Raw genomic sequence first — 13,618 nt, forward strand, 5'->3', positions numbered from 1 at the left:
CCTGTCCCTGCCAACATTTCCAATTCTTTCAACTCCTTTTCATATGACAGGATTTTCAAGTCTCGTATCACCCTGATAATTAAGTCCCTGACCTTGAAAAATGTTTACAATCCCATAGAAGAATTAAAATTTAAGATTAAGAAATAGAATAAGGCCCACCTGGAATGACTTAATAATTCAGTATTAAATCCTGTGGCTCGGACCATAAAGGAGAAGACAGAGGAGGTCTAAGCAGGGGGGAGGCTTCCGTGACCCCCGCTGTGGCCCTGAGAATGCTCGCAGGGGACTGGCCATCCCACCCCAGGCCTTTCTGCTTTTAGGTGGGTGGTTAAAGAGGCCCGAACAGCTACATCACCACACCTCGAAATCTGTCTGGGGACTCACAGCTGAGCGGACTGGGCCCTCCCCCACTTCGATTTTCTTTGATTTTTCTATCCTAGGGATGAGGTGATCTATTTTTAGTGTAGAGGCTGCTGTAAGGGAGAAGTTGCTATAGCGACAGTTGGTGGTTACAAACCAGGTCCTGCTACAGTTCCCCGTCATAAATAAATCCCAAACGCCGAGCTCCAGGAAGCATGCAGCCTTAGAGACGGGAGCTCCTTCCGGACCTGCCAGGGACCCCGCCTGCTATGCTTCATGGCGTGCCGCGTATAGGCTGAGCCTGAGTCCTCGCTAGCGGGGACGCCGACCAGGACGTGGGACGCACACTGCGTTCACTGCCTCACCGGGGACTGACGCTACACCTCCAACACCAGGCGAGGAAAAAACACCTGCGATTGTGCAGCGCTGGATGATGGGCAGAGGGAGGCTGGTTGTGAGTGCAGGGCACCAGGTGAGGAAGGCTGGAAAAATGCAGACCTGGCTTCTGCTCAGAGACTAGCCCGGGCGGGGGCGGGGGGGCACACCCAGCTAACGCTGAGCTATTGACTGAGGCGGCCCACGTGTGTGTGCGACGACTAGCAGCCGTTGTACGCGTGCAACAGAAGCATGCAGATGTACAAGAACATTCATAGCAGCCTGGGTCAGAGCCCCGAGCCAGAAACCGCCATATGCCGGTGCAGGTGGGTGGAGGAGGAGCTGTGGTCCACACAGGGGATGGGGCGGCCAAGGAGGGTGCACGGTAGCAACAGCATCAGCTGGGCTGCATCTCACAGTGTGCGAGGGTAGGAAGCCATGTGAAAAAGAACTCTCGTACGGACCCAGCATAGAAAGTTCAGCACCAGACCGTGCTGATCTTACGGGGGAAGTGCCCTGGAGGGAGTCGGGGGGAGGCTTCCGGGGTGCTCCCGTGATGCTGTGTTCCTTGATCTGCGTGTTGGTTACACGCATGTGTTCAAATTGCACATTCACCACCTACGATTTGTACATGTTTCTGTATGCTTCTACTTTCATAACATCTATATTAACGAGGTTTTTAAAGCTAGTATTGCATTGTTAGTCAATCTCAACAATGTAGTGCCCGAGGTAGATCTGTTTGTGGGTGCTGGGACCTGCCGGGATGCGTGGACCCAAGCCCCATCTGGTTCCGGCAAGTCCAGGCACAGAAGTGCCAGACTTGGTCATAAGGATGGGGTGACTCCAGGTGACCTACCACCAGCACGGGAGCCCTGCTGTGGGGCCATCCAGGAGAAGGGACGCTGGTGTCGCAGGAGACCCCTGGGAAGGGGGACCCTGGATGGGTTTGGTAGGCGATGGCAATCACCCCCGGGCTGGGCACACCTTGGGGGTTCTTGGCCCACAGGCGCCAGCCTGAAGAGACAGCGAGAGACAGCGTTTCGCTCGTCTTTCTGGGGCACCGTCTGGGCATCTCCTCAGGTCATGGCCACCGCTGCTCAGAGGTCACCTTGAGGCTACGGCCACTTCTGTTTCTCCTCTGATCAGCTTTGGCTGTACTGTGACCAGGCTGAGTCCCTCAGGAATGAGCCGCAGGGACGACAGGGGACTTCTGACTCAACATCCCCCATGACTCACGGACTGCCTGGGGTAGCAGCCGGAGTGTGGGTGAAGAATGTGGCAGAGAAAGGGGAGGCTTTGTGTGTTGTTGCAGCAGAGGGGAGGGGTACCGGTGGCTCACCTCACGCACAGTCAGGAGAGGGAAGCCCTATGGAAAGGGTGCCCGGGGTCTTGGGGCTGAGGCTGCCTGCAGTGGGCGGAGACACTCATCTCCTTTGATAGGTTGCCCCGTGGGACTGACATATCTCTTGGCCTCTCTGGGCCTCAGTTGTCCCATCTGTAAAATGGGAAAACCCCTTCACCATCTCCTCTTCCTGCATTAACAGAGTTATTGAACATAAAACATTGCAGAGCCATGCAACGGGGCTGCCCATAAGCAAGTGGCAGGAGGTGCAAGGCAGGGGCTGCCCCAGGGGCTGGAAACACCTACAGCCCCTCTCCCGGCGGGGAGGCTGAGGGAAGCTGCTGTGGAAGCCCAGGGAGGACGCTTTTCATGCAGAACCAGCCCTGGCTCTCTCCGCCAGGCCCTCTCCTAACACCTTCCCTGGCTGACACCTCTTCCGGGAGCCCCAGCCTAGCATCCTCAGTTCTGTCCAACCTGGCCCCATTTTCTCTTTCTGGAATTTTCTTTGACTGCCCTCCCCCTCATGTCTCCACCAGTCCAACCTCACCTCCTGGGTCCAGGGCACACAGAGCCCAACTCCACCCAAGCCCCAGAGCATGGGGCACCAGCGCCCATCTGAGGGGCCTCCTCTGTAGGCAGGGGTCCCCCGGCTAGACTGCAGACAGCCGTGAGCCGCATCTCACACGCTTACCTCATTTTCAGCACCAGGCTAACATACACACATGATATGTACATTTATCAGATGGATTAACCTGTGATTTCTGGCTTATCTAATGATGTGCAGCCAGATATACATCATAGAAGAAATGCATCAAAACCTGGTTCGTACAGAGTCCAGACGGCGGCCCAACAGGCTGGTCTGAAATTTGCCAGCGCACCTGCAGTTGACGACATCATAGCCGTCTCTCTCTGCGGTAGAATCTTTTCAAACTAAGTCCTATTTTAAATCCACAAAAAGGGATACAGTAATTTCAAGAAAACGACCGATTTGTATAAAGCATCAACAGATCTCATATATTTTTTTCACTGTAAATTTGGATTATCAGAGTGCGTAGCGTGAACACACAGCTCTAGGGTATATGGAGCTGGACAAAGGTCAATGGCAAGGCCTCAGAGACAGGGCCCTTATTGCCACCGGGGCCGCCCCCACCCACCATGCCTCAGCGTCCTCAGTCTGAAGGAGCTACATCTCCACGTTGGGAGAAGCTCACAGATCACTTGCGTGGTCCTCAAGTCATTATGGAGTGCCCAGTGTGGAACAAGCTCCATGTTCAGCTATATCACGGGGATTCGGTTGGCTCTCATTTCACAGAAAAATCCAAAATCACAGTGGCTTCATTCAGCAAGGGAGTGGTTTATTCTCCTTTCACACAAAGGGTGCCTGACAGGTAAGCAGTCCAGAGTTCTCTGGTAACCCAGACTCCTGTCTCTAGATCCCACTGTCCTGAGTGTGTGTGTCTTCATCCTCAGCAGTCACCTTAGGGTCCAAGTTGGCTGCCAGAGCTCCAGTCATCACAAGTTGCATTCAAGGCAGGGGGAAGGAAGAAGGATCAATGGGGACCCACCCTGCCCCTCTTTTATGAGTCTTTCCCATAAGCGTAAACAACATTCCCCTTTATAGCTCAGTGAATAACTTTGTCGCAGGCCCTTCCGAGCCATATGCAGGCCACAGAATGAGAACCGAGGTCCTGTTATTGGGGAAGGCGGGTCATGAATGTGGGCAACAATCGGAGATCTGTCACAGGCAGAGAGAACGAGACACAGTCTCCACACCAGAAGAGTTTGGCAAGTCAGCCCAACCAGACTAACCAAACACTGCGCTGAGTTACCGTCTTACTGCCAATGTGAGCAAGACCGTGGTGGGTCCTGGAGCACTTGGGAGAGATTCTGTGGAACAGCACCGAGAGGGTGGTGGGCCTGGAAGTGGGCGAGGAGGCCGAGGAGGGCTAATCCAGCGAGGGGGAAAAACACACTCAGCCCCATTCTCTTTAGCTTATCTTCTGAAGACAATGTGGAGCCGGAGGGGACCCCTGTCAGCCACGTGACCCAGAGAAGTCACTCTCGGGGCCTCCTTGTCTTTTCTATCAGCCTGGAATAAGAGCAGACTCCCCAGGGGCCACGGTTATCTGGACACTCGGCACCCTTGACCAACCCAGACAATGCAGAGGTGGATTGGGGCCTGCCAAAGCCTCACAGTGGAAACCTCCAACAGAGCTCCACTGTTTCTTGTTCGGGAGAAAACCTGCTTTTCTAGGGTGGATCTGGGGACCTGCCTCCGGAGACGCCACACTGATCTCAGCAGGAACGTCAGGAGGGTGAGGTTGGGGCCAAACGTGTGCGAGGGGTGCTGTGCTGGGTGGGTGCCCCTGAGGATGACCTTCCAGGCACTGAGATACCTGTGTTGCTCCCCTGAGCTCTGGGCAACCCCGCTAAAGGCCTGTGATGTGCAAGGCCCCGTCCGGAGCCCTCCCCACTCCCCTCCCATTCCTCTCCCCCCCACCAGACACCCAGCTGGTGATCTCTGCCCAGCACGGCCTTCCCCTCCCCATCCCCCACATCGAAATCAGACCCTTCTGACAAAATCTCTGTTTACCCTTTAATTTGTATCATCTTTTATCATACACTTTTGTGACCTATTTATGCATGTTTGTTCAATGTCTACATGCTTCCCCACTGTGTCCCCAGCACCCAAGTCCCACACGCCACGGCTGGAGCTTACAGGAGCAAACCACAGAGACTGAGCAGGAAGCAAGCACCGGAAGGGTCGGCGATGCCCACGCTGGGGGCCGAGGCAGGGCAGAGACGCAGGGAGAGAGCACAGGCCGGGCGGAGGGGTTGCACCAAGCAGGAGTCAGGTTGGTGAGGTTCAAGAGACCTCAGAATGGAAGAAACCTGCAGGTCAGCCGGTCTCTTCTGTGTCTCTCGAAGGCCTGCAGGGCAATGCCGGGTCCTCCGTGGGCCCCTTTGTTGGTCTGACCACACCTTCCTGTCGCTTTCTTCCAAAATTAAGGGCATGGAGTCCCAGACTCCATGCAAATGGACACAGAGCATCCGTGTCATTTGCCCACCACCAGGCAGGTGGCTTTTTTGTGGAATACTGTCTACAACAATGGGAGAGAAGGCGGCACAGCACACTTGTCCACAGATACTCACGTGGCACTTTCTGTGGCCTAAAGACACCCCCTCAGGACAGACAGCCCTCCACCTTGGTCCGCAGGTGCGAAAGACGGTGTCCTTGAAATGAAAAGGAGACACACGTGCCCAGAAGGAAGTAACCCAAGGGGGAGCTGGGCATGGAAGGCCCAGGAGGCCAGGGTGTCTGGACTTGGGGGACACAAGCCCCTCCACCATGACCCTGCATGCTGGAGGCTCAGCTCTCAAGGAGGGCAGATGGCCACCCAGCAGAGTTGAAAACACTTGGAAGTGAAAGGTGAAGAGGAACGAGAAGTCTGGGGATGATATCTGATATGAACTCTATTTCCTTCTTTTCTGTGTTCTTATTCTGGCATCTGGATCCTCACCAACCAAGGAGAGACTGCCCCTCCCAGGCCAGCCAATTCTTAGCCTTTCATATGCAAAGAAACCAATCCAGAGCCCAGACTCAGAACCCCCTCCCCTCCCCTCCCCTGCCCGGTTCTTGCACTCAGAAGGCACCATCCCCCTGCCCTAGCTAACCATCCCAGGGCCAGGGACCAGACAGCCAGAGACAGCTCGACACCCCACAGCCTGCCGCAACTGTCCAAGTCCGCCAATTCCAAACCTGCTGACCCTGCCTGGCTTTGCCTTTCCCATGGAAACCACCATAAAGGTTCCTGACCATCCCCTCCCCTCAACCAGATAGCCTTCTGTCTCCTGATCCACCTTGGTGCTGCCCCGTGTGACTCCCCACGGTGTGCCGTGGCCCTGTTGGGAACCAACCGTTCATGGCAGCATCCCCTGACTTGTCTGTTGGCCTCAGCGAACCTGAACAATAATAAAACCTACGTATGAAAACACATCTCCCCATCATCTACGTATTTCCCGGTTTCCTTCTTTGCTCCGGACCAGCAGACATGAAAAGATTTCTCAATATATATACACACAATAAACTGTCACCATAAAACCTTCCCGGGAAACAGGCATTCATTCCAACTAACAGAGAGTTTCTCAGAAACCCCTGATGAAGGGCACCCAAACTGAAGTGGTTTCCCAAGGCCTTCACTTTCCCGAGTACTGAGTGCAGAGAAAGACAACCGGCGCCAAGCTAGCCATTTGGAGCTCAGGGGTCCTGCTTTCTGGTCGGTCCAGCCTCGCCTCCCAGCAAAGCTGAGTTTCTAGGAGGAAGGGGCTATACCTGATTTGGTTTATAGATACGAAAACTATAGGGAGGCTGAACATAGGCTGAGGGAGTCCTAGGGGTTTTATCACTTATTTGCTGTTCTTGATGAAATCCCTGGTATTAGCTGATTTGTGTTGTATCTTTCAGCCCAGCGTGGGGCTCAGCCAAGTATTTTAGAATCGCTTCTGAATCTGCCTTAAACCCTCTACCTCTTCCTTCCCGGCAGTGCCCTTGAGCTGGAGCCCCAAGAGCGGGTACCTGTGCACCCACTCTCACAGCCAGCGGCCAAGCACAGGTCTGACCTGGGGCCTAACTGGGAGGGGACACACGCCCTCCTAGGGACTTACACTCTGGACCACCACCACTGCCATGGGGTACTTGAGGAGGCCAGGGACACAGTGGGCCCAGAAGCCATCTCGGCCCTCAGGGAACATCCATGCTGATTGGTTCTTGAGAGCATTTGGACCCTGTATGCTTTTTATTCTCAATCATTAAAGACAAAGTATTACTGGAGGACAGAATTCATTCTGCTCTTCAGATGTACCAAGCTCTTGACCTCATCTGGAAGTGGGAGGCCCATACAATGCCTTCAGGTGCCGAGGCTCCTGGGCCCTTAGACCCAGCCTGGGCCAGGTCCTTCCAGGAGGGTCTGGATGACAAAGCAGCAGGAGTGGTCTGACCCCAGCCAAGCATTCCAGCCCTGAGCCAAGTCACTTCTCCATTGCTGTCTGGGGTCACCGTGTTTAAATCCAGCCCCTTTCCTGAATGTTCTCTCTCCCTTATTCCTCTATGTACTCCATGGGCTCTGCAATCTCGTCCTACTGCCTCAGACGTCCACAGTGCCTGCATCATCTGTGCAGGGTCGAGTGTCTCTGTTCAGACCAGGGCTCCCCAGAGGACAGCAGCTCCCGGAACCACGCTGCTGGCATGCCGCCTAACCCCTCGGGGCCCACGAACACCCATTTCCCTGTCTCTGTTGTCCTCGGCCTGTTGCTAGGATGCTCCTCTCTGTCCTGCTGGGATGGAGGAGGGAAGGGGCGTGGACAGGGACAGCCCCAGCCCCCACTGTCTCCCCCAGGCCTCAGTCAACCCTGAAGCCGTCAGTGCACGGATGGGAAGCCAAGGCCCAGAGCGGGTGAGCACGCTGCCCGCGGAAATGCCCACCTGCAGCCACTCCGCTGCCCACCTGCCTGCTGGGTGTGGACCGCCTGACTTGCTCAGGGATCCAGGGAGCCTGCAGAGAGAGGATGAATCCGGAAGTGCTTAACTGAGATTTTCCCAGGAAGCCCTCGTCCAGGCCATGCCTTCCACCTGTTGTCTACCAGGGGCCCGTGTCCCGGGACCGCCGAGCAGCGCTTGGCGACGGCTGCACAGGGGAGAGCGGGAAGAGGAATGAAGAGCTCTTCCAGCTGGGCGTGGGTGGGGCGGAGGGGGCCAGCGGGCCAGGCCTCCCTCGAGTTCTAGCTGAGATGAGTGTTCCTAAACTGTGCACTGCCCCGAGGAACACCAGTAAATGCCCTCCTGTAATCCCAAACACCTCCACCCCTGACTGCTACAGAGTCTGAAACCCCCAGAATGCCCTGGCCTTGATCCCTGCAGACGAGATGCTCGGTCTCCAGGAGTCTTCTGTGTGAGCACAAATTCAGCACAGAGAATGGGAGCCGGGGCTGGGCGGTTCCAGGTGGGTACCAGGCCCACGGAGAGGCAGGGTGGGGGCTCAGTCCCAGGGCTGCCCCTGCACGTGGCCGTGGGGAAGGCCCAGCCCTCAGAGCCCATCAGTGCTCTTCTCAGGCCCGCGGGGGCTCCATCCCCCGCAGGTACAACCCTGAGTCCTCTGCATGCCCACATGACCATGAATAAACTGGCCGCCGGGCTCCCCCTCCCACACGGTGGGAGATTGGCTCTGCTTCCTGCCGTCCACACGCTGGCCTGTTGCCGCTTCTGGAACACAGCAAGGGTGTCCGTCCTCAGCGCCTGGCCTTCCATCTGTCCGGAAGGACCTGACCACCGGGATCTGCACGGCCCGCTTCCTCCTGCCCCTCGAGCCCTGGCAGAGGAGACCTCCCGCCCAGCTGGCCGACCCCTCGTCCTGCCTCTTCCTCTGCCGCGCTCACCACCACCTGGCATCGCAAACGAAGGCTCACTTGTCTGTTGAACAAGCCAGATGCAAAGGACAAACACTGTGTGACTACACTTGTATGAGGTCCTAGAGCGTCAACGCAGAGAGACAGAAAGTTGAAAGGTGGGTGCCAGGGGCCGGGGAGGATGGAAAGTTCTGGAGATGGATGGCGATGATAGTTGAACAGTGTGAATGTACTTACTGCTACTGGAACTGTGCACTTAAAAGTGGCGAAGATGGTAAATCTTACTTCACCACAATTTAAAACATCAGCTCAGACGCTGGTGGGACTGGCAGAGCACCGGGCCTCGCTGAACCTGACAATGGGTGTATGACGCTGTTCTCTCTACTTCTCTATAGACTTGAGGATTTCCATGACAGAGAGGTAAGGACATGCATTTGAACGAGAGACTGAAGGAGCTCTGGTATCTTTTGAGGCAGCTCCAACTGCACGAAGACCACGAGGGACGAGCAGGGAGCAGAGGGAGAGGGGACAGCTGGGGGAGGCAGGATGGAGCAGAGACGACATCACTCTCCGGCCCAGCCCTCTGCTTGAGGCGAAGGGCGAGGGACAATTCCGCCTGCACCATGCCCCACCGTGGGCTCCGCTTGCATTCACAGAGGGCAAGGTTGCTGAGACGGGCGGGGTGGGAGGGTGAGTGCATCTGGGCACGAGGAACTCTGGAGTTTTGTTCCAGAAGTGATTATACATTTATCTGGAAGAGGGCTAACGGAAGGGGAGGCTCCCTGTAGCAGCACAAAGACCCAGCAGAGGTTCTGGTCTTCGGCGTCACTTAGACCCGGCGGCATGGGGACAGAGAGCCAGCTTCCTGACGCACCCCTTGGCTTCCCATCTCTAGGATGGTCCTCAGAAGGGATCTCTTAAGACTCCAGGTACATATAGCTTTTACTACTACCCCCCTCTAATTGCAGAGGACAGAAAAGTTGCTGCAGCCAATTCTCTTGTCTGATTAGCATGATCCTTCCTAATCTTCCTTTTACATTTTTATTATTATCGCCACAGGCCCTTTGTCTACATAATCTGGATGTCTGTGGACCAGAGAGGCTGGAAAAGTCGAAATCATTACTTATAGATCACACGGAGAATGAAAACCTGAGCCGCTTGCTTTGCTTTGCAGGGGAGCTGGGTAGACGCGAGCCTCTGAGGTCAAAAGGGATGAGCTTTTCATGAATCCGAACCCTCAAGGGTGTTTTATCGCAAGGCTTGAAGGATTCCAAATCCCAACGAGAGCCCCGTACTTCCAAAGGAAAATGCCATCCAGGCAAATACAAATGGACTTCGTGGTTGCTGATCGGCTGTGGCCTGATTCCCCCAGTCGCTCCGGCCGGTCGGGAGGCTGTGGAGACAGCTGGATGCAAGTGTGTGCACGCTCGTACATGTGCGCACGTGTGCAGCAAAGAGGTGTCTCGGCCTGAGGAACTGCAGAAACACCAGCCAGTGAGACAAAGTGCACCTCCTCCCACGGGGCACAGCTCCGCCCCCCACTGGAGCCGAGGACACAGTGAGCGGCTCCTGGGACAGTGGGCACGGCCCTGGGGCGTGCAGAGCCCGTGCCAACTACCGGAGTGTGCTTGAGTTGAGGGAAATGGAGCCCAAGTACAGGACAGACACGGTCACCATCCTCATGGAAGCTTTCTTGGGGGCAGAAGAGGCTCCCTCTAGAATTCTTTGCTACCTGAATGACCATAGGAAGGAGTAGAGTTCGGAAAATAAGAACCCCAAAGCAATACCTACTCGATAACCAGGAACAAGGCATCCCATGACCAGTAATTCCGCAGCGAGAGCATAGTGCGATGGGGTCAGAACGACAGACTGAATGCTCCTTTGGGGCCACATCCCTGTCCCTGAGAAGCCAGGAGATCACAGAACGGGTGACCGGGCTTTAGGGGAGGGATGGTTAAGCCAAGCCTGGAGAGGTGGGTGAGGGTCAGCGAGGCGCAGAGGGTGGAGAATGCCCAGTGGACACACTGTTTTTCCTTCATTTGATGTCTCCCCGCCCAACACCTGCCATGTGGCCTTGCTCTTGGCTCCTTGCGCATGGAGACCCTGACGAAAAGAAAACCAGGACACACCACAAGCTTGGATGCCTGCACTCCGGCCACCGCGAGTGGCCTCAGCCTGCTTCCCAAACCCCAGAGGAATGTTCTGGAGGGAGCCCTGATTTTCCTGACCCTGGTCAGAGCTGGCATTTGCATGTGAGCACTTAGAAAACTTGGTCGACATACAAATATTATTTTTGATCTCAGAAGCGTAGGAGACATGATGACAGCCAAATTTTAAATGTGAGAGGAGAAACCACAGTCTGGCAAATAATAGGCTCTTAATAATGGGCCTGCCCGTCCCCGTTAGCAAAACGAGACTTTTAGTTAAATATTGGGTTCAGATTTAATTCTAAGGTAAATGAGTATTTATTACTTTACTATTTTTTTTTAAAGATTTTATTTATTTGACAGAAACAGTGAGAGCAGGAACACAAACAGGAGGAGTGGGAGAGGGAGAAGCAGGCTTCCCGCTGAGCAGGGAGCCCGACGTGGGGCTCGATCCCAGGACCCTGGGACCATGTCCTGAGCCGAAGGCAGACGCTTAACGACTGAGCCACCCAGGCGCCCTACTGCTTTACTATTTTTTTAAAAAGTCTTCTTTTTAAATCACATCTATGAATCAAGTCCCAGACATCTGCCATTCCTTCCCCAGGCGAGGAACAGGCGTTGAGCTCCTACCTAACTTCCCCGTAGCATCCGATCAGATACTACTCCTTGGTTCCTGGTTCCAGAGCTGGTCACACTCCCCAGGGTCACCATCCTCCCACCAGGGCTGCCAGAGGCTTTCTGGAAGTAGCTGGTTAAATTGGATCAGCAAGCTATGTCAGCGAGTTTTATATTCACCTTTTAATTTTCACATACTGCCTAGATGTTTTGCCAAAGTCATTTCCCTACTACACACAAGGACTATTTATTTATTTATTTATTTTGGCCATGTACCATGTCATGTGCCACTCAAAGGGCACAATTTCAGGCACTGCTCTGCTTCCCCATCTTCACTATCTCTGGGATGTGTGCAGGGCCCTGTTGCTCCATCTCACAGCGGGGTGCTCGGGAACATCCCATGTCAGAAAGGCAGGAGCCACCAGGAACTTAAAATGAAGGAGCCTCCCATCTGATTTTGAGCAGGCAGGTCTTAGCCAGGCCTCTGTGAGCTGAGAACGCGTTCAGACAGAGGGAAACCTACCCCAAAGCCATAGGTCACTGGAAGTACTGAATCGCAGACCCTCCCCCACATGTCCCGGTCACAGTGGTCCCAACCCTCACGTGTGAGGAGGCTGTGGAAGGCCCCAGAAGCCAGGGAGACCACAAAGCAAACTTCTCCCCCAGGGGACACAAATCAGGCGGGTGCTTTTTGCTCCCCCATTAACCCTTGATCCGTCCGATTCCTCAGTCATATGGGCGAAGGGTCCGTCCCCTTGACGCCCGACACTAGCTTTCTCTCCACACACACGTTTCATCTTGAACAGCCAAAAACAACAGTTCCAACCCATTCTTTCTTTTTCCCAAGCCGCTGGTTTTGCCTAAATGGATGACAATCCAACTGATCGCTAACCTCATTGGGCCAGGTGGGGTAAAACAGAGGGGACAGTCTCAGAATAGCTCTGGGCAATTCATGATAAGCATTATCATCAATAAGGAGGCACCTGTCAACGTAGTCCTCTAACTCCGGCCTGGCAATTACACCCGCACACAGCGACCGCTTAGGAGGCTATGCACATGCACGCACGCACGCCATGGGGTTTCCCTCCTGCGGTACGGACCAGCAGAGAATGGGGCAAAGGGCAGCGTCCTACCAAAAAGGCCATGGGGCTCCGACTGGCGCCTCTCAGTGCTCCGGTTTGGGTCCTTGTGCTTCTTGCTCCCCCTGAGACTGCCGAAACGCTTCATGAGGAGCTGTGGCCACAGGAGCAGTGACAGGTGACCATACCAAGCCCCGTCGAACCTGGGTCAGCACCAGGTGGCCGGGAGCCGGGAGGGGTGCAGCATCAGCCGGCCGGTGTGGGGCACCCAGCAGCCTCAGCCACCAAGAGCTTAGAGACACGGCCCTGTGAGTCCAGGTGTCCTGGCCAGGAGCCCTCACCCCAACACAGGACGGGTCACTCTCGGGGCCAGCAGCCGCCGCGGGACTCGCGGGGCAACCCCACTGCAGTCCTTCCTCCGAGAGAGAGCGCAGCCGTCCTCCCCTGCACACCTCCGGCCACAGCTGCCGGAGCAGCCCGCTGTCCTGAAGTAGGCAAGAAGCTGCCGGGAGCACGGGCAGATGCTGCCAGTGGGTTTGTCTATGTAGCTGAGGTCAGCTGCGCACTCACACACTGCAGGGCTTTTCCTCCTTAAAATCAGAGAAGGAGGTAAGACTAAATAGGCAAGCGGAGCTCAGGCCCGCCGGTCATGTGCAGATCTGCAGATGTCTCTTTAAAAAGACTGTAAAAGGAAACCGCCCTGGACAGACAATTCTTGGCACCGATTGGCGGGAGCACATTCCCATTATGACATGACATCACACAACTATTTTGATTCATGTGTTCCAGAGCTCCACGGGGTCAGAAGGCTCCGGCTGCTTCTTGGTGGAGGAGCCACAGGTCTCTGGGCTGGAAATCACTGAATCTATTTCAGCTCATGCTCCTTCACGATGAAAGATGCAAGACCACCTGTCAGACGGGGATACGGCGGGGGGGGGGGGGGGCCCTGGCATTCACCGGAAGGTTCTTCAGCAAATGCACAATTTGAGCCCTGGGCTTAAGAACTGTAGAATGACAGAGCTTGCTTTAATTTATGTATTTATGTACTTATTTATTTATAAGTAGGCTCCATGCCCACAGGGAGCCCAACATGGGGCTTGAACTCACAACCCTGAAATCAAGACATGAGCTAAGCTCAAGAGTTGGACACTTAACCGACTGAGCCACCCAGGCGCCCCCCTGGGAAGACAGCTTTTAGAGATTTTAGAAAGGATCTAGTCCAACCCCCTTCCATTACAGGTGGGGAAGTTGAGGCTCAGGAAGGAGGTGGGACTTGCCCAAGGTCCTGTAGCTAATGG

General features: G+C 55.1%; 1 protein-coding gene across 8 annotated transcripts in view; it reads right to left on the minus strand.

Moving 5' to 3' along the window:
• PRKAG2 (protein kinase AMP-activated non-catalytic subunit gamma 2) overlaps positions 1-13,618 on the minus strand; it is a 255,248-nt gene that overhangs the window by 130,820 nt on the left and 110,810 nt on the right. The window contains exon 1 of one of the 8 annotated variants that reach the window (XM_025862120.2): positions 12,375-13,225. The exons of the other annotated variants lie outside the window; for them this stretch is intronic. Within the exon in view, the coding sequence (XP_025717905.1) occupies positions 12,375-12,468 (94 nt within the window). The 5' untranslated portion in view covers positions 12,469-13,225. Of the gene's footprint in view, positions 1-12,374; positions 13,226-13,618 lie in introns of those variants that run through there. 8 annotated transcript variants of the gene reach the window in all.

This window comes from Callorhinus ursinus, unplaced genomic scaffold (assembly GCF_003265705.2).
Source record: "Callorhinus ursinus isolate GAN/ISIS: 27379988/994484 unplaced genomic scaffold, GSC_fseal_2.0 scaffold80, whole genome shotgun sequence".
NCBI lineage: Eukaryota > Metazoa > Chordata > Mammalia > Carnivora > Otariidae > Callorhinus > Callorhinus ursinus.